The sequence below is a fragment of the Miniopterus schreibersii genome (genome assembly GCF_964146895.1).
Source record: "Miniopterus schreibersii genome assembly, chromosome: 18".
NCBI lineage: Eukaryota > Metazoa > Chordata > Mammalia > Chiroptera > Miniopteridae > Miniopterus > Miniopterus schreibersii.
In genome coordinates, this window is record NC_138121.1 from 1,136,561 (window position 1) to 1,161,459 (window position 24,899).

Genomic DNA, 24,899 nt, shown 5'->3' on the forward strand with positions numbered 1-24,899 from the left:
CTTTGCGCCAGAAACTGTCGTGCACGGAAGTCAAAGAAACCGAACTGTTCCCACGGAACGTGCGCTTTCAGCAGGAGATTAGACAGGACAGACAGGCGGACAAATACAGAGCGTCCCCTCAGACGGAGCAACGACGGAGACAAAGCATGTTCGCGGACATGGCGGCAGAGGGCACTGTTTCCCCTTCACACCGCGAACCAAGCGCCCTTCAGTTTCTTGTTTAAAAAATGCGGTTTCTTTGACCAGCCGTTTGCGCTCGGAGGACGCCGCGTGCAGGGAGCGCGAGGGAGCCCCAAGGTCCGCACCCTGCGCTCCCGCCCCCTCGGCAGCTCCGCGCCCGCCTCCCGCCCCCGCCCGAGGCCTTCGAGGCAGCGCGGCTCCCGGCCTCGCGCCTGTCTCTTTAAATGGCGGGGTCAGCGGGCCGCCCCTGCAGAGGCTTCCTGGGCGGCCCCGCGCGCCGCTCTCGAGGGGGAACCAAGATGGCGGCCGCGTTGGCTCCGTGAGGAAGACGGAAGAGGCGGCGGCAGCGGAGGAAAGAGCCTTCCCATCGCCTGGAGCGCTCGCCTCCTGGGGGCTCTCGGAGCCGCTCGCGGAGTGGAAGCGGCTGCAGCCGGGACGGGCGGCGCCTGCCGACTGGGGCGTTGGAAGCAGGCGAGCGAGCGGGGCGACCGGTGGCGGCCAGGCCGGGCGTGAGGGCGGAAAACATGGCGGCGGCGGCGCGGGAAGCGGCTTCGCGGACGCGGTGGAGGCGGGAGCAGGGCGGTGACCGGCGCCCCGAGTTTCCCGCGCGGCGGGGCGGGAGGCTGCGAGGCGGGCGGGGGGGCCGGGCCTGGACAATGGCGCCCGGGCAGCGGCGGGGACGGCGGGGCCCAGAGCTGGGGAGCGGGCCCTGCGGCCGCGGGGACGCTGGAGCCCTCGGCTTGCGGGCGTCCTTCCCTCTCGGCTCCCGCCTTCCCCGGGCCCCTTCCCGGGCGACTCCGGCCCCAGGGCGCCACCATGACTGACACCCGGCGGCGGGCGACACGCTCCACAGGGAGCAGCGGTGGCACGACCCGGGCACGGGCACATGTCGTCCGGCCGCCTGGAGCGTCTGAAGGGCACGTGGAGCCTCTGAAGGGCACGTGGAGCGTCTGAAGGGCACGTGGAGCCTCTGAAGGGCACGTGGAGCGTCTGAAGGGCACGTGGAGCGTCTGAAGGGCACGTGGAGCCTCTGAAGGGCACATGGAGCGTCTGAAGGGCACCTGGAGCGTCTGAAGGGCACGTGGAGCCTCTGAAGGGCACGTGGAGCGTCTGAAGGGCACGTGGAGCGTCTGAAGGGCACCTGGAGCGTCTGAAGGGCACGTGGAGCCTCTGAAGGGCACGTGGAGCGTCTGAAGGGCACCTGGAGCGTCTGAAGGGCACGTGGAGCCTCTGAAGGGCACGTGGAGCGTCTGAAGGGCACGTGGAGCCTCTGAAGGGCACGTGGAGCGTCTGAAGGGCTCGTCCCCGCTGGTCGGGCTGAGAGCGGCGGCTGGAGGCGGGAAGGCCTTTCTGGAGTCGTGATGGCGGAGTTTGCTGTGCAGGCGGGTTTTTCTCCGTGTGGTGGGGTCTCTCTCCGCCGGTGTGAGCGGAAGTGTCCCTGGGAAGGCCGTTACTCTTAGAGTCCAGAATAAACCCGAACACCGCGGGCCAGACTCTACAGGATCCTTTGAGGGTGGGGCAGACGCTGACAATGACGACGTGGCCCTTAGCTTTCCAGAAAAAGCTGGGTGCGATGACATTTGGGAGAGAATAGGTCGGGTTCCAGGAAAGGACCCTTCCGCGGACGTCGCTCAGGACCTTGCAGATGAACCTGAAGCGCAGCGTTTTCCTGATGGGTGACCGCCAGGTTTAGAATGACCAGCTTGTGAGTTAAGTCGCCTTGAAGAAATCGCAGAACGTGTGGCATCGTCTTTACCTCCCCCCCCCCCCCCCCGTGGTGAAAAACTTGCACTATTCCAGGAAAATGAGGGTTATATGAAAAAGCTCTTAGAGTGTGTGAGGATTTGGAAAATGCTGAAGGACCGCACCACTTATATGAAATTATCAAAGGCATCTTCCTCTTGAACTGCTCTAAGTTATGTCCTCTGAGGAATGTATAATGGATGTGATTGGATGCTTAGAATATGATCCTGCCTTATCACAACCACGAAAACACAGGGAACTTCTAACAAAAACAGCCAACTTTAAAGAAGTGATTCCCATATCATATTCTGAGCTGATACAAAAAATTCATCCGACATCGAGTCCAGTGTATACCAGATATGGTTCTACCTACCCCATCAGTCTTTGAAGAAAGTGTGTTATCAACACTCTACTCCTTCATCTTTTTCAATAAGGTAGAAATTGTTGGTATGTTACAGGAAGATGAAAAGTTTCTGACAGATTTGTTTGCACAACTAACAGATGAAGCAACAGATGAGGAAAAAAGACAGGAATTGGTTAACTTTTTAAAAGAATTCTGTGCGTTTTCTCAAACGCTACAGCCTCAAAACAGAGATGCTTTTTTCAAGACTTTGTCAAACGGGCATAGTACCAGCTCTGGAAGTCATCCTCGGCATGGATGACACACAGGTGCAAAGTGCTCCTACTGATATATTCTCATACTTGGTTGAATATAATCCATCCATGGTACGAGAGTTTGTCATGCAGGAGGCACAACAGAATGATGATGGTATTTTGCTCATGAACCTCATTATAGAACATATGATTTGTGATACAGACCCTGAACTTGGAGGAGCAGTCCAAGTTATGGGCCTGCTTCGAACTTTAGTTGACCCAGGGAACAAGTTAGCTACTGCCAATAAAACAGAAAAGACTGAGTTTCTGGGTTTCTTCTACAAACACTGTATGCATGTCCTCACTGCTCCTTTACTGGCAGACACAACAGAAGACAAACCTAGCAAAGATGATTTTCAGACTGCCCAGTTGTTGGCACTTGTATTGGAATTGTTAACGTTTTGTGTGGAGCACCATACCTACCACATAAAGAACTACATTATTAATAAGGACATCCTCCGGAGAGTGCTAGTGCTTATGGCCTCGAAGCATGCTTTCCTGCCATTATGTGCTCTTCGTTTTAAGAGAAAGATGATTGGATTAAAAGATGAGTTTTACAACCGCCACAAAATGAAGTTTTTTGTTTGAACCAGTAGTCAAAGCATTTCTCAACAATGGGTCCTGCTACAATCTGATGAACTCTGCCATAATACAGATGTTTGAATTTATTAGACTGGAAGATGTAAAATCATTGACTGCTCATGTTATTGAAAATTACTGGAAAGCACTGGAAGATGTAGTTTATGTACAGACATTTAAAGGATTAAAATTGAGATTTGAACAACAAAGAGAAAGGCCAGATAATCCCAAACTTGACAGTATGAGTTCCATTTTGAGGAACCATAGATACCAAAGAAATGCCAGAACACTCGAAGATGAAGAGGAGATGTGGTTCAACACAGATGAAGATGACATGGAAGATGGAGAAGCTGTAGTGTCTCCATCTGGCAAAGCTAAAAATGACGATGGTATTATGGATCCAATAAGTAAATTCATAGAAAGGAAGAAATTGAAAGTGAAGAAAAGGAAGTGCTTCTAAAAACAAATGTTTCCAGCCAGCAGAGCCCAAGTTTCAAGCTTTCCCTCTCTAGTGGGACAAAGACTAACCTCACCAGCCAGTCACCTGCAACAAACCTGCCTGGATCCATCCCTAAAAATACGTCTCAGACGGCAGCTGTTACTACCAAGGGAGGCCTTGTGGGTCTGGTCGATTATCCTGATGAGGAGGAGGATGAAGATAAGGAAGACACACTACCATTGTCAAAGAAAGCAAAGTTTGAGTCATAATAATGGCAACTGCCCACAATCAGTACCTGTTGAAAAAACTGGTTCTCTACCCCTACCCCCTACAAAATCCACAGCAGAGTAGTGGTCTCTTGTGAATGACTGACACAGTTCAGCGTTGCACGCTTGACCTCTGCTCATCAGGTGCCAATTCAATGGAGCAGGAGGAGGGGGTGTTATACATTAGGGGAGAGATGTAAGCCTTGAGCTCTCCAGCTTGGACCACATGTTGCCCTTTTCTCAGGGAAGGAAATGGAAACATAAAGCCAGCAGGGCAGTGGTTTGTAAGTGGAACTCTGGATTGACTGGTCAGTTGCTACAATCAGAATATGCTTTCTCGAACCATGTTTGGGACTCGGAAAAATAGGCTTTTCAGCCGTAATTCTTCACTAGTTAAGAATGCCAGCAGTTTCTTTTTTTCACCACTTTTTTTTTTTTAAATATATCTTTATTGATTTTAGAGAGAGGAAAGGAGAGGGAGAGAGAGAGAAACATCAACGATGAGAGAGTCACTGATCGAGCCCATAACCTGGGCATGTGCCCTGACCGGGAATCAAACCCCGATGGCCTGGATCCCAGGTCGAGGCAGAACCGCTGAGCCACGCCCGGTGGGGCAGCAGTTTCTTTGTATAAAGAGACCTCCCTTTAAAATCGTACATTCTGAACATTGTAGTCAAGCTACAACAGGTTTGGAAAACCTTTGGGGGAAGGGCGAATATGAAATGTCCTCTTTTTTATCTGTTCCTTTTGCCCTTCAAACTGCAGATTTTTTAAAAGTGGCGATTTGTCCCTACTTGATTAAAGATTGAGTGGAAATCTAAAAAAATAATAAAAAAATAAAAATAAAACATGCGTTTTTTATTGGTTTTAGGGAGCGGGGAAGAGAGATGGGTGGAGAGGCAGTCCCCTGGCTGCCTGCCCTGAACGGGCCTCCCGGGGGCCTCTGGGTTCGGGGTCGACGATGAGCCTCTGAGCCCGCGGGACAGGCGGCTCCAGGGCTCGGTCCCGCGGACGCGCTGCTCCCGCCCGTGGAGCCGTACGCTTTCTCGTTTGCCGCAGAAACTCGGGTCCCGGAGCTTCACCCGCGCCCGTGGGGAACCGGCTGCCCTCGGGCTGAGCTGGACACGGGGGGGGGGGGGGGGGGGGGGGCTGGGGGGGGATGAGAGGCTGCAGCGCCCCGCCCTCAGCCCTTCGCCCCGCGCCCAGCACTGCCCCCCAACCCCCTCCCCCCACGGGCCGCAGCACAGAGCGGAGGAAATGCTTCCCCTTCACCTGTGCAGGTGCCCCAGGGCGTTTCCCCCGGGCTGTCCCCGGAAAGGACGATCTCAGCACCTGTCCTCGGGGTTGTGCTCCGGGGATCCTGCGGGTCTTCCGTCTAAAATGCGGCTTCGTCGGGAGGAAACGGCGGGTGGTGGTCGGTTTTCCTGTCCTTCTTTCAGGGCTTTACGCGCGTCATCCCGCCGACCCGACGGCCAAGGCCGGGGAGACCCAGCAGCCCCTCGCCAGGGGCCCCGAGGCGCCGGGTCGAGTCTCCCCCGCCGCGGCTCCTCCTGCCTCTGACCTCCCAGCACTTTGCTGAGCTCGGTCCTCGACGTGGTTCACGGCGTCTGTCCCGCCCGGATCTCCCTCCGCCTTTTGAATCTGCGCTTTTACGCGTTCACCAAACAGAACCGCTGGAGCTCGTTCCTTCAGCCCCTTCCTGCGGGGGGCTCTGGGCCTTTCGGGGAGACGTGTCCCATGTTTTGCGCAGCTTACATCTGTCACCTGCAGGGACACTGGCCCAGATTGTCCCTGTGGAAGGTGCTGAGGACCCTGCGGGGCAGAGCAAGAGGTCGGGCTGGGAGCTTGTCCCCCCAAACGCCGCCTGTCGCTCCCCAATAACAAACACGGGTACACGGCGCTCTGCAGCCCGCCCCCCCCCAAACCTGCGCATCTGACCCCAGAAATGACCGACGACTCCCGGCGTCCACGCGGCACCCACGGGACGGCCAGTTGGCCGCGGCACGAGCTGCAGAAGCAGGTTAGGAATCCGCTGGGGACCCAGGTTCTGAGCCCAACAATAGCCGACTGTTTCCGTCCCTTGGGGCCATCGGTAATGTTTACGCGGAATCACCCGAAATGGAGGAAAGCAGAGGCCGCAGGCAGCCAACAGGCTCCTGGCGCACAGCGGAGGGAAACACCAAAAATCAGGCCCCACTGGCTCCATCCTTCTGAATCGTTGCTTAGGTGTAGAAATCTCATCCTGGGCGTGAAAGGAAAATACGTGTGAAGCGACCAGCCAGCAGTGTCCCTCCGTTAGCTCGGGGAGATTTCCACGCTCTTCTTTGTCTCCTTCCCCGTTTCCCGACCACAGACCTGTCTAATCCGCGCTCCTCTCCGCCCTCCTCTGCTTTGTATTTCTCCAGAGTCCTTCCCACCGCCGACCTACTGTTCAGTTTGCTCGCTGGCTTCTGGCGTCTGCACAGAGGAGGGAGGAGCTGGGACGTGAGCGACCGTGAGTGTGCTTTTGGGAGGCTGCAGGGGGCAGAGACCCTGCGGGTGAGAGGAGGCCGCGCCCACGGAGACCCCGCTGTGGCGCCCTGGAGGGTGGCTCCTGGGTGGGGCCTCGAGGGAACCCCTGAAGGTCGGGGTTGGATGCCTGGTCCGGGCACACACCTGGGCGTCAGGTCCCACCCCGCTCGGGCACCTGCCGGAGGCAGCCGATCAATGTCTCTCTCACATCAGCGTTTCTCTGTCTGTCTCCCCCCCCCCCCACGCCTTCCACTCTCTCCAAAGAAATCAATGGAAAAAGTGTCCCGAGTGAAGATTAACAAAAAACAAAAAAGAAATCAAGTGAGAGAAGGTAGTCTCTGCAGAGGACCTGACACACCTCTTACTATTTTTATTTGTAGTAAGAGCAAAGAATGGGAAGGCAGCTTGTAGGAAAGAGACTAAGTTTTGGAGCCGAACATAAGAGAACCTCAACAGCCATCATCTCCCGGGAGTGTGGGTGCAGGACCAAGGAAGCTGGAGGAAGGCGAGACGGGGTTCGACTGCTGGTTCTGAGGTTGCAGGGCAGGCCTCTAGCTCACGCCCTTTTCTCTTGCCTCAGCTTTGCTCTCCCAGGACCCGACTGTTCTCCAAGAGAAGCCAGGAAGAGATTCGGAGAAAGCCTGTTACAGATGGAGACGCCCGGCTGCGCCCCTGGGTCAGTCCCGGGGGGAAAGGAGGCCCGGGGTCAGCCGCAAGCTGGGGCCTGAGGGCCTCTCAGCCGGTCCTGGGGCTGCCGGGCGGCCTTGGCGTCCACGCGCTTCCCATGAGGCCACAGGGCAGACCCAGGACCAAATCAGCCCCGGACCCTGAGACCCTCCCTCCGCCCGTCCTGCCCACAACCTGCTGGGCATGGATCCCGACCGCGGCTGGGCCCCGGGAACCTCAGTCAGGTTTCCCCTCAGTGCTGTCTGCTGACTGGGCGGAGTCCAGCGCTCTCTCTATAAAATTCCCACACTGTCCACAGAGAAATAAAAAGATCACGTGAAGTAATAAACGGTCAAGACACACTGGAGAGAAGTTTGTTTGGGGGGACAGTGTGGAGTCAGCATAGAATTGCACACCCATGGTCCCGCCACCCTGGTCGAGGCAGAGTGGCCCAAGGAACCCTCGGAGCCCCTGGGAAAGCGGCCCTCAGGTCCCACTCCTTCCCCTCTGTCCCCCCACCCACTGCTTCCCCCCATTTCCTTACCTCAGGGGGCACAGGTTCCTTCTCTTAGCCCCTCTGCTCTCAGACTCACAGGTGTCCCCTGGGGCGATCAGGGACTTCCCCCGAAATTCAGAGGAAGGCGAGGTCCCTGGGGTCTCATAAAGTCCTGTCCCTTTTACTATGTCGAGGGGGGGAGCAGGGAAGTGGGTCTCCTTGAATAACGTTCCCGGCTGGACAGCAGGTGTGTGGCCCCCACCTGTGAGCATCGGGAGACCCTGCCCCTGAGAGCCAGCAGGGATCTCCAGGTCAGTCCATCTGTCCTCCTGATGTTTTGTGTGTTTTTAAATCCTCCACCGAAGATATTTTTTCCATTGCTTTTCAGAGAGAATGGGAGAGAGAGACAGAGAGAGAGGAACATGGATGTGAGAGACACACAGGGCTGGTTGCCTCCCGCACATGCTGCCACCAGGGCCCAGGATGGAGCCTGCAACCGAGGTCCTGCCCTTGTTGGAATCCACCCCTCAGACCTTCAGCCTGGGGGCCGACACTAACCACTGACCCAAACTGCCCAGGGCCCTTCTGGCTTTTGACTCCCTGCCCTCTCGTCTGTGTCTCAGTCAGTCTCTGGTGTATGTAGTGAGTCTGCCAAAGGGCACAGGCCCCGACCTCACTCGGTCCTCACAGCCTCTCCCGTCCACCTGCCCAGGCTCAGCACAGCACACACAGGGCTTCTGGAAAGTCCTAGGTGCTCCCCTGTATTTCCCCTCAGACTTTAGGACCCTCTCCTCTAATTACCTATCAGGCCTCATGGCGAGAAGTCAACAAACAAAGTCATACCCAGAGTCTTTGTTGTTTATTTAAATGTTTTTATACATTTCACAGAGAGAGGAAGGAACAGGGAGAGACAGAAACATCGATGAGAGAGAAACATTGATTGGCTGCCTCCTGCACGCCCCCAACTGGGGATCCAGCCAACACCCTGGGATGAGCCCGACTGGGAATCAACCAGAGACCTCCTGGTGGACGGGAGACATTCAACCACTGAGCCACACAGGCCAGGAGGGGTCTCATTTCAATACAGGAGTAAGAAGCTGCAGATCAGTGCAATCGAAGGGGGGGGGGCAGCCCAGCCTCTGCTGGACAGGGAAGTGTGGGGAGGGGACCTGGGGGCAGGGCCGGGACAGCCTCCCAATCTGAGGTTCTTGAGTCACCAAGTGGGAGCCTGAACAGATCTTCCATCACTCAGGCCCCACAGGCAGCTGCCTCACGCTGTGGAAGGAAACCATCAGGAACAAGTTCAGGGCAGTGGCTCTAACTGGTCACATTCTCAAAGGTCCACTTCATGCTCACAATGTCCACAGAGTCCCCATAACCCAGTCCCGTCCCCTCTGCCCCAAACCCTCCCCATTCAGGGTCTCACCTTTAGAAGGCGAGACAGACACATCAGAGCCCTGGGCACTGTCACTGCCTGGGGTGGACACAAAGGGACATGGTGAGAGACCCAGGACAGGAGGCTAAAGGAGGGACTATGTGGGTGGGGTCCCCATGGCCTCCCGTCTGCACTGTCCCAGGGCCTCAGGGGACACCCCCTCCATACTCACTGGCAGCCTGAGCGTAGCTCCCTCTTTTCCCACCTGTGGGAAGAAAACATCCTGTGAGAGACCAGGGAGGGGGCAGGGCCCTGAGGTCCGAAAGGAGCCTAGTCCTGGGCCCAGAGAAGTTCCCAGAACCCTGTGTCTGTACAGACCCAGGGCAGGGTCAGGAAACCTGAGGAAAGTGCATGTGCAGGGACTGGACCCACCTCCCTCCTCCAGGTCTGTCCTCAGCAGGAACCTGCCCTCTGACCTGGGACTGCTGGGGCCGGGTCCCCATCACTAGGACCATCAGGTGACACATGTGTCCCTCAGTGTCACACCTGCCTCACTAAACAGGAAGTCAGCACACAGGGCCCCACACTGGCAATCCCAGGCCTGGGGACGGTGCTTCCCATGAATGCAGCAGGACACATGTCTCCTTGGATTGACACCCCAGGGGGACACGAAACTCACACCCCCCTTCCCCACCTGAGCGCCTCCTCGCCCACATCACAGCTCCAGCCACCACAGCTCCGAGGACAACCAGGCCAACAACAGCGCCCATGACGACGACGGGGGTCTGAGAGGGAGGCTCTGGGAAGAGAGGGGAAGGGAAGGTGAGGCCCCGACCCCCAGGCCTCAGCCCTGAGCCCACTGGAGCCCCCAGAGGCCCCTGCTTACCTGGGAAGAGGCTCTGTGCCCACGTCCCCTCCTCACCCCATCTCAGGCTCTGGGGCTCCAGCAGCCCCTCGTGCTGCACAACACAGGTGTATCTCTGCTCCTCTCCAGGGGGCACCCCCAGGGCCGCCCACTTCTGGAAGGTCCCGTCCCCCGCGGGCCTGGTCTCCACAAACTCCATGTCCTGGGCCTGGTCCTGCCCGTCTCGCTGCCAGGTCAGGCTGATGTCCGCAGGGTAGAAGCCCAGGGCCCAGCACCTCAGGGTGACCTCATGCTCAGAGAAGGGGTGGCGGGTCACGTGTGTCTTTGGAGGGTCTGAGGGAAGGGGGAGAAGATTCAGGAACTTTGCTTCCACCCTGGGACCCTCCAGCAGGGCTCAGGTGACCATCCTGAGAAGGGACAGGACACGGGGATGGGGGAAGGGACACAACCCAGACACCAGCCTGGACAGAGGCAGGGGGATGACCTATTGGTCTCTTAGGAACTTCCAGGGTCAGAGCAGCACAGCCCAGGGCGGGAGGGAGGCAGGTCTCTGGGGACAGAAAAGGCATTTCTGGTCCTGACCTGGGGGGAGGCCAAGGACTCAGAGCAGCGGGGCTCAGACCTCAGACAGGGGGTGTGGGGCAGGGAACAGGCCCGAGAGAAAGGCCCCCTGGGGCCCAGAGCCAACCCAGGGTCATGGGAACCGCTGAGCGCCTGTTTCAGGGGTGGTCTCCCCTGCACCCCCGGAGACTGCACCCTAACTGTCCCTGAGAGGAGGGTGGGGGTCCCTCTCTGGTCCCTGACCTCAAAGTCCCGGGGACTCCATCCCTGCACCTAAAGCAGGGGTGTCTGACACGGACCCCATTTCCCGTCTCCTCGCGGGAGCCCCACCCGAGGGAGAGGAGGGCGCCGCGGGCCCTGTACCTGTGCGCAGCAGGGTCTCCTTCCCCTTCTCCAGGTAACGGCGCAGCCACTCCACGCACAGGCCCTCCAGGTAGTTCCTCTCTCTCTCCGCCACACCGGCCGCCTCCCACTTGCGCCGGGAGATCTGAGCCGCCGTGTCGGCCGCGGTCCAGGAGCTCAGGTCCTCGTTCAGGGCGAGGTAGTCGGCGCTGTCGTAGGCGAACTGATCATACCCGCGGAGGAGGCGCCCGTCGGGTCCCAGGTCACAGCCGTACAACCTCTGGAAGGTGTGAGACCCTGACCCCGCCCCCGGGTCAGCCCCGCCCACTCACCCCGCCCCGGGTCACCCACCCCCGCCCCGCCCGCGGGGACTGAACCTCAACTGAATATGAAACCGGGTCAATGTCCCCGGGGGCTCCTCCCGGGTGGGGGGCAGGGCGGTTCCGCAGCCTCGAGGTGAAGCTCGGACCCCGACACTCGGGGCGACCCGGCCCGTCCGTGGGGATGGGGGTGGTGACGGGGCGGCCGCGGGGCTCACCGTCCTCGCTCTGGTTGTAGTAGCCGCGCAGGTTCTTCAGGTTCACTCGGAAATTCTGTGCGGTTTCCTTGCTGACCCTCGTCTGTTGGTCCCAATACCCCGCGTCCTCCTGCTCCACCCACGGCTGCTCCATCCACGGCGCCCTCGGCTCCACCCTCGGATTCGCGGCGTCGCTGTCGAACCGCACGAACTGCGTATCGTCCACGTAGCCCACGGCGAGGAAGCGGGGCTCCCCGCGGCCGGGCCGGGACACGACGGTGTAGAAATATCTCAGGGAGTGGGGGCCTGGGGGGGACACGGGAGACGGGGGACCGGTGGACACGCGCTTCCCGATCGCGCGCTCCTCCCCGCACAAGGCCGCGCCCTCCGACCAGCACTCACCGGCCCGGGTGCGGGTCAGGACCAGGGCCCCCGCGAGCAGCAGGAGGAGGGGTGGGGACCCCATAACCGGTGTCCTCCGGACTTTTGTAGGGACTGACCCAGGGCGTGTCAGGGGGCGGGGAAGTTGCAACTGGAACTCGCCGGGACGCTGATTGGCGGGTCCAGGACCGCACAGCCAATGTGCGGGGAGTGAGAAGTGTGCGCGCGTCATGAGTATCCGGGCAGGAGGCCCGGACACAGGTTGGGAGAAGGGAAGTGAAACCGCGGAGCTGGGGACGCCCCAGCCCTGAGCCCCGCGGCCCAGACTCCGCCCTCGGCCTGAGACCTGAGAGCCAGGCCTGGGGGCCCGGGGCCGAGTCCTGACCCTCCCGCAGGGGGCGCGCTGGTCACCCCGTCTCCCCGAGTCCTGGCCCAGGGACTGTGTTCTCAGCGACTCCCCCACGTTCTGGTTTCAGCACCTCTGTCCCGTCTTACAAATGAGGGGGGACCCCAAAGTAATGCTGTTTATGGGGGTGACAGCTGTCACACTGGCCACACAGGCATCAAACAGTCTGAACAATTATTAACTCAGTTTGAACATTAATAACCTATGACGTGTTAGCAGAAATCATGTTTTCATGAAAAATGACTGTTTCCCAGATAAGGTGACAGGAAGGGACCTGCTCACGTTTACATCCTTGCAGGTCTCGGCTCTGGTCCCGTCACCAGAAGTCCACAGGGTTCATATTTGTCTGTGCATTTAATCTCCTGATTGGGTTGCGGGGTATAAATATGCACAGCTTCAGGGACCATGGAAAGGGAGCATTTTCATAACCTTTCGGATCGTTGACACTCGTCTTTGATCGTCCACTGGAACCACACGAGTGGCACGTCCTGAAATGCTCTGCACAGTGAAAGCTGGCACAGGACTGAGTGTTTTCTGCCCGGCTGTGTTGAAACCCTCGGGCTGTCCTGCTCGAGGGTCTCTGGTGCTCACGAGGGCATTGAAAGGGGTGCGTTGTTTCTCTGAGTTGGGGGGTCTTCCTGTGGGGACGCATTTAATACATGTCACCAAACACTCCCGTCTGTTAATATTACCACAGATCCCACTAGAAAAGCCTGTCAGAACTGGGGCGCTGTGTAGAGCACGTGGTGGGGCCCGAGTTTTCCAAAACCCTGGTTTTCTCTTGAGAGTTTACATTTTATCAGGAAACCAGGACTGTCTTTTGCCAACTGTCGGTTCATTTTTCCTGAGGTAGAAGCTCATGTTCATTGTTGAGAATGTGGGGGTCAATTCTCCCAATGTCAGTAACAGCAGTTTCTGTGCGTTTTTAGCAGGAGATTAGACAGGACAGACAGGCGGACTGATACAGACGGTCCTCTCAGAGAGAACAATGACAGAGACAAAGCATGTTCGCGGACATGACGGCAGGGGGCGCTGTTTTCACAGCATAGGTAGAATCGAGCTCTCTTTAGTTTTCTTGTTTTAAAAATATGTTTTTTATTGATTTTAGAGAGAGAGGAAGGGAGACGGGTGGAGAGACACACACCCCGGCTGCCTGTCCTGAGCGGGCCTCCCCCTCTTGTTTCGGGGTCGATGCTGAACCGCTGAGCCCGGCGCGCCCGGCCGACAACAAACCTTTCAAATTGTCTCTACTCTCTGGCGCCCTCTCTGCCTTGTGTTCCTGCAGAGTCCTTTCCTCCATTCGATCTGCTATTTATTTTACTCATTCGTTTGTGGTGTCTACAACCACTTAAAAGGAAGGTCTGAGAGGACTCTGTTTTTCCTTCTGCTGGATCCCCTGAAAAAACAATTTTTAACCTTATTTAGTTAAACTCCCAGTGGCGGTGCTCGTGGCCCCAGACCAGGCGCCACGTCCCCGCAGACAAGGGCAGAGCGCGATTCCATCCGAGCGGCCTGGTCCCAAAGACGTCCTCTGACTCAGGGCCTCCGAACGCGAACACGAATGTCCCCATTTTACAGGTGAGAAAAGTACTAAGTTGCTGGGGTCACAGAATTGACGTTGAACACAGTCGGGGTTCCCAGTCGCTGCTCTTAACCTTAAGTCAGAAAACTCAGCGCAGAAAGGAAGTCGCACTCGCAGGGACAGGCTCAGCGGGCCGCACCCGCGCGACGCCGCGGTCCCACCCGCACAGGTCACAAAGCCAAACAGCGCGCGGGTCTGCGGAGCTCCCTCCCGGGAACTAGGGACGCTTCGGTCTCCAAGGGAGGGGAGAGACCGGAAAGCTGTGCTGGGGGGGCACGAAGTAGGGGCCTCTGGACCCGCTGCCGGGTTTCACCGCAAAATCCCTGGGCCACGCCCCTCGAGCCCTCTGACGTCAGGCGCAGGCGCGCACGCTCTCAAACGGCGCTTCCCCCGCCCGCGCCCCGGGCCCCTCCCTCTGAACCCCGCCTGTGCCCCCCTCGGGTCAGCTCCTCCCCTAGTCTCGCCCCGCGGAGGATTCGCCGCCCGCGCACTCGGAGCCCGGCGGGGCCTCCCGAAGTCCTTCGGGTGAGAGCGGCTGGCTTCCGGGCGGGGGCGGGGTTCGTTCGAGGGGTCACGAGTCGGGCCGAGCGCGGGGCTGCGCGGGGCGGGCGAGGCGGGACCCGCAGACCCGCCGGGAGCCGCGGCGCCCGCGTCCCGGAGGCGCCTACATTTCCCGAGGCCGGCGCGGCGCGTGTGCCCGGTCGGGGGGAGTGCGCGCCAAGGCCGGGGTCGTGCCGGGGGCGGGGCTGCGGGGTGGCCGAGCCGGGGCGGGAGCCGGAGGCTGTGAGCGACGCGGCGTGAAGGCCACGGGTGGGAGGCCGCGGGGGTGAGAGACAGTGAGATAAAGGAAGGAAAGTGCAGATGAATGTTCACATGCGGGATCGTCCACCTCGGGACGACTGCAGACGGTGAGTGAGCTTTTGAGACCTCGACTCTCGTCCTCAGCGCGACTGGATACAAAGTATCCGTCCAAGGTCAGCAGCCTTCTGAGTAGAAACAATGTCCCTAAAGTGTGTCCCGAAGTTCTGTTCGGCACTGGAAAGGCCCCGGGGCCGGAGAACGTTCACTGTGAATCCCTACAGGCCTCACCTGCGGAGAAGGCGGGTCCTGGGCTCTGGGGGGGCCTCCCACCCTCCTCGGTCCCCATGAACATGAGCGTCAGTCACCCCAGGGCTCAGCAGGCTGCTTTCCACCTCCAGGGGCTCTGCGGCCCCCACTTTGTCTCACTCTCTGCTTCCTCTGGGTTTTACAAACGAGGATCAGGCTGGTTATCTGAGCCCCTGTGACCTGTGTCAGGGTCAGTGTCCCCTCAGAGTTGGATGGAAGCCCTTACGAGTCCCTAACAGGGTTGCATCAGAAACAGCAGAAAGATGGACACAGGCTGGCTCATGGAGGCACCGCCTCGGGAGGCATCGTCTTTGATGTTCCTACAGGACCAGGACGCCTTTGCCTGGCGCAGCCCAGGAGACAGGGAATTGAGACCAAAGCCCGGAGTCCCCAAGTCCCTTTCCCTTCAGGGGAACTGGATGCATCTTAGGAAACCCCGTGCAGGCGGCACAGGTGGGGGAGCAGGGCGTCGCTGTGACCCTCAGCTCAGGATTCCCAGGATCTGGTTCCTTTTCTCAGCCCCCACTTAGGGTGCAGTGAGCTCTGAAAACCGCGTCCCCTCAGTAGTGACGGGGTGATGGCAGGACTGGGGGAGAAGCCCTGGGCAGGTTGTTTGTTAAAACTCCCGCCTCTGGGCCTGATGCTCCTACTGTGTGTCAGGCTCCCCTGCAGGAGCGAGTCCAACCCGGGGTTTGGTTTCCACTCTGTGCCTCCGTTTCCCCTGTGAAAAGGCAGGTTGACCTGAGTGCAGGACAGAGGCCAGGGCTGCTGCGGACACAGTGTGCGCTTCATGGCCACTGTGATCCCTCGGCTGGAGCAAGTCACAGGTGACAGTCTCCCAGGCAGCAGGTGTGGCAGCCGCCGTCGCAGAAACCGTGGAGATGGGAGGTGTTGCCTGTTTCCTTGCCTGTCTGTGGCGACCTGCGCTGTGAGGGAAGAGGATTACAATGGGAAATGGGAGAGTGGGCCAGGCATGTTCCACCCGTCACACTGTTCCTGAGGCGGGACAGGCAGAGATGGTCTCCAGCAATGCTTCTCTCCCCTCTTCCTGCCTCACCTGCACAAGGCCACACACTGCACGGAGCACTCGGAGAAGGGGGCCCCAAATCCTGGAGGGAGACGGAGAAAACTGCATCCCACTGCCGGGGTTCGGGGGAAACAAAAAGGGTCCTTATACCGTAAAGTGACTGTACCACGGACTAGGATTCTCTGGGACTGTCGGTGGGTGCACCGTGTGTGAGTGTGCGTGCCAATGCCCAGTATTTTATGTCAGAGTTTTAAAGTTACAACCCTAATTCTGCACCACAGTTTCATCCATTTTCCCAGGGTCCTCACACCGAGTCTAAAGCTCCGTCGGGTCCGAGACAGTGAGCAGAGCCTTCTGCTCGTGGCTGAGCAGCTCCCGGCCCTGGTCACCCAAAGCTCGGCTCGGACCCCAAAGGAACCCCGTGCTTTCTTCCCGCATCGTCAGGGACCCCAGGACACAGGGAGGCGCAGGGCATCTCAGCATTGGCGTGAATGCCACGCGGGTCGTGCCCAGCGCACGCCCAGCAACCCCAGCCCAGCAGAGCGGGCAGAGCCTGCTGAGGCAGCTGGGGGGCGTGTCCTGCGCAGTGTCCCACACAGGCCCGGCTCAGTGTCCTCTCCTACACCCGCCTCTGTCCCCTGACTTCTGCCTGAGAGGGGACGTAGGGAGGCCTCCCCGGCTGGTCTTTGCTCCCGAGGGTCCCGGGTTCGATTACAGCCAAGGGCAGGAGGCGACCAGTTGATGTGTCTGTCTCACATCGATGTTTCTCCCCCTCCTTCCCTTCCGCTCCTCCTAAAAATCAGTGGGAAGAAGATCCTCGCGTGGAGTCGCAGCAGCAAACCCACAGGGAGCAGTTTGCCGGCCGGGCCGAAGAAACTCTCAGAAACGCGCGAGGGGACTGACGGGCGTCTCATGGGTTCTCCCTGTGGGTTGGGAGCAGATCACAGGTGCCACCTGCACCAAGGCTGTGGCTGTCTCAGCTGAAGGCCATCGAAGGCCACCTTAGGGCTGCCCACCGGCACGTCCACAAACGGCTCGTCCGCAGGTCTAGACACGTCTGACAAGGCCTCGCCTTCCATGTCTACTTGCCTGGTTTTTACTTCTGTTTGTGTTTCCGTTGGTTCAATATTATTTCCCCCCAGGTTGATTGGGGTGTAAGGGACATGGGACATTGTGTGATGACCTGATATAGGTACATATTGTGACATGATGACCAGGATTCGGTGAACTGACGTATGTGTCACATCACAGAGTCACAACTGGTGTGGGTGTCCGAACTTCTCATCTACTCTTAACAAATTTATTTTATTTTTACTTTACTTTTATTATTGACGCTATTACAGTTGTCCCCATTTCCCCCCCTTGCCCACCTCCACCCAGCACCCCCCCAGTCCCTCTGGCCCTCACCACAGTGTTTCTGGGTCCATGGGCTGTGCGTGTCTATCCTTTGGCTCATCCCTTCACTGTCTTTCATCAGGTCCCCCCGTCCCCTTCCCCTCTGACCTCTGTCCGTCTGCTCCATGGTTCCAGGCCTCTGGATCTATTTTGTTCATCAGTTTATTTGGTTCATTAGATTCCACATATAAGTGAGATCATAGGGGACTTGTCTTTCTCTCACGGGCTTATTTCACTCAGCATAACAATCTCCAGGTCTAAAGAGACCCCAAAACGCTCATTTGAAAGAACACCTGCCCCCTATGTCCATGGCAGGGTTATAGACAATTCCCAAGATTTGGAAGCAGCCCAGCGCCTGTCGGTAGATGAGTCATAGAAACGCTCTGGGACATTCCCTCCGTAGGTACTACTGGGCCGCGAGAGGAAAGGATCTTACCTTGTGGGACAGCATGGAGGGGCCTGGGGGACCTGGGGATGTTTATCTGAAAACACGTAAAGTTTAAATGAGAACAGAAACTCGATGTGCTGGGGACCCCACTGTGAGTTCGCTCCCCTAACGATGCTTGTCCATGAGTGTGAGTCCTGAGAGACTGTGGGACGCACAGGGGCCACACAAACACTGCCCACTGCCCTGTCTGCTCTCCAGCCTCGTTTCTCCCCAAGGCTTTTCTCACTCTCCAGTCTGTCATAGAATATGTTTAGTCAGCCCAGCACCCACCTCCTTCCCCCAGAATAGGAGCTCCATGATGACAGAGTGTTTCCCTTCCTCGTCCCAGCCTCAAACCCGGGTGCTCAGTGAGAGCAAACTGAAGTCCCGCCATTTGCGACACCAGGTATGGACCGTGGGAATATCGTGCTGAGGGAAATAAGTCCCTCAGGAGACGCTGAGACCCCTCTGACTTCACTCACATGTGGGACATAAACCTGAAGCTCAGAGACACCGGCAAAAGTAACTTGGTTACCGGAGGGAAGGGGGTGGGAGGTCGTCAAGGCTGAAGCCAAACAGAGGGTGTCCCGGAAGCTGTGTACAGAGCGTCAGAGCTGACGGCTCCATTTGGAAACGGAAAGGTATTTTAATAAACACTGACTCATAACTATTCAAAGTGTGAATGCAGGCTGGGGCAGCTCCCTATTTATCCTGGCAGGAGACGATTTCACTGTGGGTGTTGGGCACACAGTGCAAAGTGCAGATCTTGTGGCACAGGATGTACACTTGAAACCCACATGACCCTATTTTCCAATGTCGCCCTAATTTAATTGTTAAAAAATGAATTGAAGAAGTGAACCTAATTTCAGGTTCTAAGGGCACCTGTACCTACATGTAATCGGGACGTTCACATACTGAGAGGGCACAGGGACAGTGACTGAGCCCCCTCCTTGCCTTAAAGAAATTCAATCAAATGTTATGACCACGGGCTCTGGGGAAAGTGCCCCTCCCTTCTCTAACCATGTAAACACACATATTTTTTTATTTTAATTTTTCAACTACAGTTCACATTCCGTATTATAGGAGTTTCAGGTGTACATCATAGTGGTTAGACATATAATTTACGAGGTGATCCCCCTGATAAGGCTGGTCCCTACTTGGCACCAGCCATAGTCCTTACAATGTTATTGACTGTTTTCCCTCTGCATGTAGATGTATGTTAACCCCTTGACATACAAATAAAATGCATGTCGACGCATCCAAAGAATACTATTTAATTTTGTTTATCGGTACTGGTGAGACCGGGAAAACATCTTAAACAAAACAGGATCAAGGCACGACTACAGCAGTTAAAGAACCTAATAATATACTGCGCGGTGTTCGCCGACGAAAGTTCTTGCCGTCTCGGAGACGTCAAAGTCTACAATGACACATGAAATGAATGACGACTCCCAGACGTCATTGTATGTCAAGGGGTTAATTAGCCACAACCCCCCACGTTGTCATTAACAGTGTCATTTTTTATGAGCATGGAATGGCACAGGCATGCTATTGGTTATTGCTTATTGATTGCTGAGTGCCACCGTGCCCACAGTTAATATTAACTTCAGAGGTTGCTCGCAATGGAGTTCCCGCCCAGGGCTCCATGCTTAAGAAGACCACTCTCTGCACTAAGGATGGGAGTTTTTAGTTGAGAAAAGATGCTCCATTTTGCTTGATGTCAACCTAAAAGGCTCCAAGATGCCCAGAGAATGACCCAAGGGGAACGAGTCTCAGGTGCCCCAGAGCTAAACTAGACATGTAGAGTTAACAGGAGGCTCTCTCTGTATTTCCTGAGACTCAAAATTCAGGACATGGACGCGGGAACCATAGGGTTGTTCACGACCCTGGAGACGGAGACGCCCGGCTGCGCCCCCAGGTCAGTCCCGGGGGGAAAGGAGGCCCGGGGTCAGCTGCAAGCTGGGGCCTGAGGGCCTCTCAGCCGGTCCTGCCGCTGCTGGGCAGCCTTGGCGTCCACGCTCTTCCCACGAGGCCACAGGGCAGACCCAGGACCAAATCAGCCCCGGACCCTGAGACCCTCCCTCCGCCCGTCCTGCCCACAACCTGCTGGGCATGGATCCCGACCATGGCTGGGCCCCGGGAACATCAGTCACCGTTTCCCCTCAGTGTCTGTGTGCTGACTGGGTGGAGTCCAGTGCTTACACTGTTCACAAGAGAAATAAAAAGATCTTGTGAAGTAATAAAAGGTCAAGATACACTGGAGAAAAGTTTGTTTAGTGGGGGAGAGTGTGGAGACACCATGGAATTGCACACCCATGGTCCTGCCACCCTGGTCGAGGCAGAGTGGCCAAAGGGACCCTCTGAGCCCCTGGGAAAGCGGCCCTCAGGTCCCACTCCTTCCCCTCTGTTCCCGCACCCACTGCTTCCTCCCATTTCCTAACCTCAGGGGGCACAGGTTCCTTCTCTAACCCCCTCTGCTCCCAGACTCACAGGTGTCCCCTGGGGCGATCAGGGACTTCCCCTGAAATTCAGAGGAAGGCGAGGTCCCTGGGGTCTCATAAAGTCCTGTCCCTTTTACTATTTCGAGGGGGGAGTGGGGAAGTGGGTCTCCTTGAATAACGTTCCCGGCTGGACAGCAGGTGTGTGGCCCCCACCTGTGAGCATTGGGAGACCCTGCCCCTGAGAGCCAGCAGGGATCTCCAGGTCAGTCCATCCTTCCTCCTGATGTTTTGTGTGTTTTTAAATCCTCCAGAGAGGATATTTTTTCCATTGCTTTTCAGAGAGAATGGGAGAGAGACAAGAGAGAGAAACATCGATGTGAGAGACACACAGGGGCTGGTTGCCTCCCGCACATGCTGCCACCAGGGCCCAGGATGGAGCCTGCAACCGAGGTCCTGCCCTTGTCGGAATCCACCCCTCAGACCTTCAGCCTGGGGGCCGACACTAACCACTGACCCAAACTGCCCAGGGCCCTTCTGGCTTTTGACTCCCTGCCGTCTCGTCTGTGTCTCTGTCAGTCTCTGGTGTATGTAGTGAGTCTGCCAAAGGGGTTTCAAAGTATTGAAACCACGGACTCTCGCACTAGCAACATGAGAGGGATGAGTCCAAGTTCCTGCTGATAGCTGATTGTCTCCTTCGTAATTTCCCCAGCCTGGGAGCTGAGCAGCGATGTCACATTATGGCTTAATTTTAATTCCCCCTCTGAAACTGCTGGGCAACTTTCATAAATGAATGGGCCACGAAACATCCTCAATAGGACCATGACTGGACTCCTGTTCATGACTGAGGGGGACCCAGTGATGTGCCAGCGTCTCTTACTGTTGTGACACTTTTGCTATTGATGGATCTCTGGTCAGAGGCCTGGGGGATGAGAGGAAAGGTCTGGTCTTGGCCCCGGTTCCTGGCACCCAGCTCCTAAACCCTGGGCATCTCCTGAGTGACAGGTGACTCTGGGATGCTACTGAGATGGCTCCTGGCTGAGGGACCTGGAAGCTTCAGGAGGGGGCTGGCCCCAGGAAGACCAAGCTTGGTCGGAGGGAGGAACGTTCAGGCCCTGGAAGGAGGAGAGCAGGATGGGCCTGAAAATCCATCTCCTGACACCAGACTCACGGTGCAGGGACCGTGGGGCCTTGTGGACAATGACAGGGAAGTGACCCTGTTGCTGTCAGAGGGGAGGGAGCCACCAGGAGAACGAGACCAAAACTCACAGAGACAGTCACAGGCGGAATCTACACAGAAAAGAGAAACAACAAACACTCAGAATATGGGGCTGAGGGGGGCCCAGGCCTGAGTCCAGGCTGACCAGGCCCCTCCCGCCTCACTGTCCAGGGTCCTGGAGATGAGCTTCACGAGGACGAGTGACAGGGCCTGGGATGTGTGAGTCCCTGTGACCACGGGTCCTGGTGGGACAAGGTTCCCTGAAGGCACAAGGTCAAAGCAGCAGAGAGGTGACCCAGCCGGGCAGTGACCACGTCAAAGCCCATGATGCTCTGGGCGCCCACTGGGCACAGGCCCTGACCTCACTCGGTCCTCACAGCCTCTCCCGTCCCCCTGCCCAGGCTCAGCACAGCACACACAGGGCTTCTGGAAAGTCCTAGGTGCTCCCCTGTATTTCCTCTCAACCTTTAGGACCCTCTCCTCTAATTACCCATCAGCCCTCATGGCAAGAAGTCAACAAACAAAGTCATAGCCAGAGCCTATTTCTTCGATTTCTTTAATGTTTGTACAGATTTCATGGAGGAAAGGACAGGGAGAGACAGAAACACGGATGAGGGAGAAACATTGATTGGCTGCGTCCTTCACACCCCCAACTAGGGATCCAGCCAACACCCTGGGATGAGCCCCACTGGGAATCAACCAGAGACCTCCTGGTGGACGGGAGACATTCAACCACTGAGCCACACAGGCCGGGAGGGGTCTCATTTCAATACAGGAGTAAGAAGCTGCAGATCAGTGCAATCAAAGGGGGGGGCAGCCCCGCCTCTGCTGGACAGGGAAGTGTGGGGAGGGGACCTGGGGGCAGGGCCGGGACAGCCTCCCAATCTGAGGTTCCTGAGTCACCAAGTGGGAGCCTGAACAGATCTTCCATCACTCAGGCCCCACAGGCAGCTGCCTCACGCTGTGGAAGGAAACCATCAGGAACAAGTTCAGGGCAGGGGCTGTAACTGGTCACATTCTCAAAGGTCCACTTCATGCTCACAATGTGCACAGAGTCCCCATAACCCAGTCCCGTCCCCTCTGCCCCAAACCCTCCCTATTCAGGGTCTCGCCTTTAGAAGCCGAGAGACACACATCAGAGCCCTGGGAGCTGTCACTGCCTGGGGTGGACACAGCAGGACATGGTCAGGGACCCAGGACAGGAGGCTAAAGGAGGGACTATGGAGTGGTGGGGTCCCCATGGGCTCCCAACTGCACTGTCTCAGGGTCTCAGGGGGCACCCCCTCCATACTCACTGGCAGCCTGAGCGTAGCTCCCTCCTTTCCCACCTGTGGGAAGAAAACATCCTGTGAGAGACCAGGGAGGGGGCAGGGCCATGAGGTCCTAAAGGAGCCTAGTCCTGGACCCAGGGAAGTTTCCAGAACCCTGTGTCTGTACAGACCCAGGGCAGGGTCAGGAGACCTGAGGAAAGTACATGTGCAGGGACTGGACCCACCTCCCTCCTGCAGGTCTGTCCTCAGCAGGGACCTGCCCTCTGACCTGGGACTCCTGGGGCCGGGTCCCCATCACTAGCTCATCAGGTGACGCATGTGTCCCTCAGTGTCACACCTGCCTCACTAAACAGGAAGTCAGCACACAGGCCCCATACTGGCAATCCCAGGCCTGGGGACGGTGCTTCCCATGAATGAAGCAGGACACACGTCTCCCTGGGATAACACCCCAGGGGGACACCAAACTCACACCCCCCCTTCCCCACCTGAGCGCCTCCTCGCCCACATCACAGCTCCAGCCACCACAGCTCCGAGGACAACCAGGCCAACAACAGCGCCCATGACGATGAAGGGGGTCTGAGAGGGAGGCTCTGGGAAGAGAGGGGAAGGGAGGGTGAGGCCCTGACCCCCAGGCCTCAGCCCAGAGCCCACTGGAGCCCCCAGAGGCGCCTGCTTCCCTGGGAAGAGGCTCTGTGCCCATGTCCCCTCCTCACCCCATCTCAGGCTCTGGGGCTCCAGCAGCCCCTCGTGCTGCACAACACAGGTGTATCTCTGCTCCTCTCCAGGGGGCACCCCCAGGGACGCCCACTTCTGGAAGGTCCCGTCCCCCGAGGGCCTGGTCTCCACAAACTCCATGTCCTGGGTCTGGTCCTGCCCGTCTCGCTGCCAGGTCAGGCTGATGTCCGCAGGGTAGAAGCCCAGGGCCCAGCACCTCAGGGTGACCTCATGCTCAGAGATGGGGTGGCGGGTCACGTGTGTCTTTGGAGGGTCTGAGGAAACGGGGAGAAGATTCAGGAACTTTGCTTCCACCCTGGGACCCTCCAGCAGGGCTCAGGTGACCATCCTGAGAAGGGACAGGACACTGGGGTGGGGGAAGGGACACAACCCAGACACCAGCCTGGACAGAGGCAGGGGGATGACCTATTGGTCTCTTAGGAACTTCCAGGGTCAGAGCAGCACAGCCCAGGGCAGGAGGGAGGCAGGTCTCTGGGGGCAGAAAAGGCATTTCTGGTCCTGACCTGGGGGGAGGCCAAGGGCTCAGAGCAGCGGGGCTCAGGCCTCAGACAGGGGGTGTGGGGCAGGGAACAGGCCCGAGAGAAAGGCCCCCTGGGGCCCAGAGCCACCCCAGGGTCCATGGGAACCGCTGAGCGCTTGTTTCAGGGGTGGTCTCCCCTGCACCCCCGGAGACTGCACCCTAACTGTCCCTGACAGGGGGGCGGGGGTCCCTCTCTGGTCCCTGACCTCAAAGTCCCGGGGACTCCATCCCTGCACCTAAAGCAGGGGTGTCTGACACGGACCCCATTTCCCGTCTCCTCGCGGGAGCCCCACCCGAGGGAGAGGAGGGCGCCGCGGGCCCTGTACCTGTGCGCAGCAGGGTCTCCTTCCCCTTCTCCAGGTAACGGCGCAGCCACTCCACGCACAGGCCCTCCAGGTAGTTCCTCCATCTCTCCGCATCACCGGCCGCCTCCCACTTGCGCCGGGTGATCTGAGCCGTCGTGTCGGCCGCGGTCCAGGAGCGCAGGTCCTCGTTCAGGGCGAGGTAGTCGGCGCCGTCGTAGGCGTACTGATCATACCCGTGGAGGAGGCGCCCGTCGGGTCCCAGGTCACAGCCGTACATCCTCTGGAGGGTGTGAGACCCTGACCCCCCCACCCCGGTCAGCCCCGCCCACTCACCCCGACCCCTGGTTACCCGCCCCGGCGCCGCCGCGGGAACTGAACCTCAACTGAACATGAAACCCGGTCAAACTCCCCGCGGGCCCCTCCCGGGTGGGGGGCTGGGCGGTTCCGCAGCCTCGGGGTGAAGCTCGGACCCCGACACTCGGGGCGACCCGGCCCGTCCGTGGCGATGGGGGTGGTGACGGGGAGGCCGCGGGGCTCACCGTCCTCGCTCTGGTTGTAGTAGCCGAGCAGGGTCTTCAGGTTCACTCGGAAAGTCTGTGCATCTTCCTTGCTGATCCGCGTGTTCCGCTCCCAATACCCCGCGTCCTCCTGCTCCACCCACGGCTGCTCCATCCACTGCGCCCGCGGCTCCTCCCTCGGATTCGCGGCGTCGCTGTCGAACCGCACGAACTGCGTGTTGTCCACGTAGCCCACGGAGAGGAAGCGGGGCTCCCCGCGGCCGGGCCGGGACACGGCGGTGTAGAAATATCTCAGGGAGTGGGGGTCTGGGGGGGACACGGGAGACGGGGGGCCGCTGGACACGCGCTTCCCGGGTCCCGCGCTCCTCCCCGCA

At 58.2% G+C, this 24,899-nt stretch overlaps 1 protein-coding gene, 2 long non-coding RNA genes and 1 pseudogene across 15 annotated transcripts in view; 2 read left to right on the forward strand and 2 right to left on the reverse strand.

Moving 5' to 3' along the window:
- Positions 1–339: 339 nt before the first annotated feature.
- LOC308547420 lies at positions 340–7,492 on the forward strand. The gene is made up of 3 exons (XR_013997510.1): positions 340–651; positions 6,267–6,355; positions 6,953–7,492. It is a non-coding gene; the product is annotated as an uncharacterized lncRNA (long non-coding RNA).
- Positions 2,168–4,704, forward strand: LOC308547410 (serine/threonine-protein phosphatase 4 regulatory subunit 3A pseudogene; annotated as a pseudogene). The gene has a single exon. The product of its transcript is annotated as a serine/threonine-protein phosphatase 4 regulatory subunit 3A pseudogene (transcript).
- LOC308547421 lies at positions 5,128–7,941 on the reverse strand. 2 transcript variants are annotated; one of them, XR_013997511.1, is made up of 4 exons: positions 7,797–7,941; positions 6,217–6,375; positions 5,975–6,103; positions 5,128–5,673 (listed from the first exon to the last, which is right to left on the reverse strand). It is a non-coding gene; the product is annotated as an uncharacterized lncRNA (long non-coding RNA). The 2 variants fall into 2 exon arrangements; XR_013997512.1 differs by lacking the exon at positions 5,128–5,673 and having other exon boundaries at positions 5,889–6,103.
- A 437-nt stretch (positions 7,942–8,378) lies between these two features.
- Positions 8,379–24,899, reverse strand: part of LOC308547415 (BOLA class I histocompatibility antigen, alpha chain BL3-7-like) — a gene marked incomplete at its 5' end in the record, with an annotated part of 87,143 nt that continues 70,622 nt past the window's right edge. Inside the window, 8 exons of one of the 11 annotated variants that reach the window (XM_081117738.1) lie at positions 8,379–8,809; positions 8,961–9,008; positions 9,142–9,174; positions 9,604–9,708; positions 9,796–10,107; positions 10,699–10,974; positions 11,216–11,500; positions 11,597–11,935. In XM_081117738.1, coding sequence (XP_080973864.1) covers positions 8,805–8,809; positions 8,961–9,008; positions 9,142–9,174; positions 9,604–9,708; positions 9,796–10,107; positions 10,699–10,974; positions 11,216–11,500; positions 11,597–11,807 — 1,275 coding nt within the window. In that variant the 3' untranslated portion in view covers positions 8,379–8,804. Of the gene's footprint in view, positions 8,810–8,960; positions 9,009–9,141; positions 9,175–9,354; positions 9,709–9,795; positions 10,108–10,698; positions 10,975–11,215; positions 11,501–11,596; positions 11,936–21,715; positions 22,138–22,288; positions 22,337–22,471; positions 22,523–22,932; positions 23,038–23,160; positions 23,437–24,028; positions 24,305–24,546; positions 24,832–24,899 lie in introns of those variants that run through there. The other 10 variants (XM_081117727.1, XM_081117729.1, XM_081117744.1 and 7 more) reach the window with 10 other exon arrangements.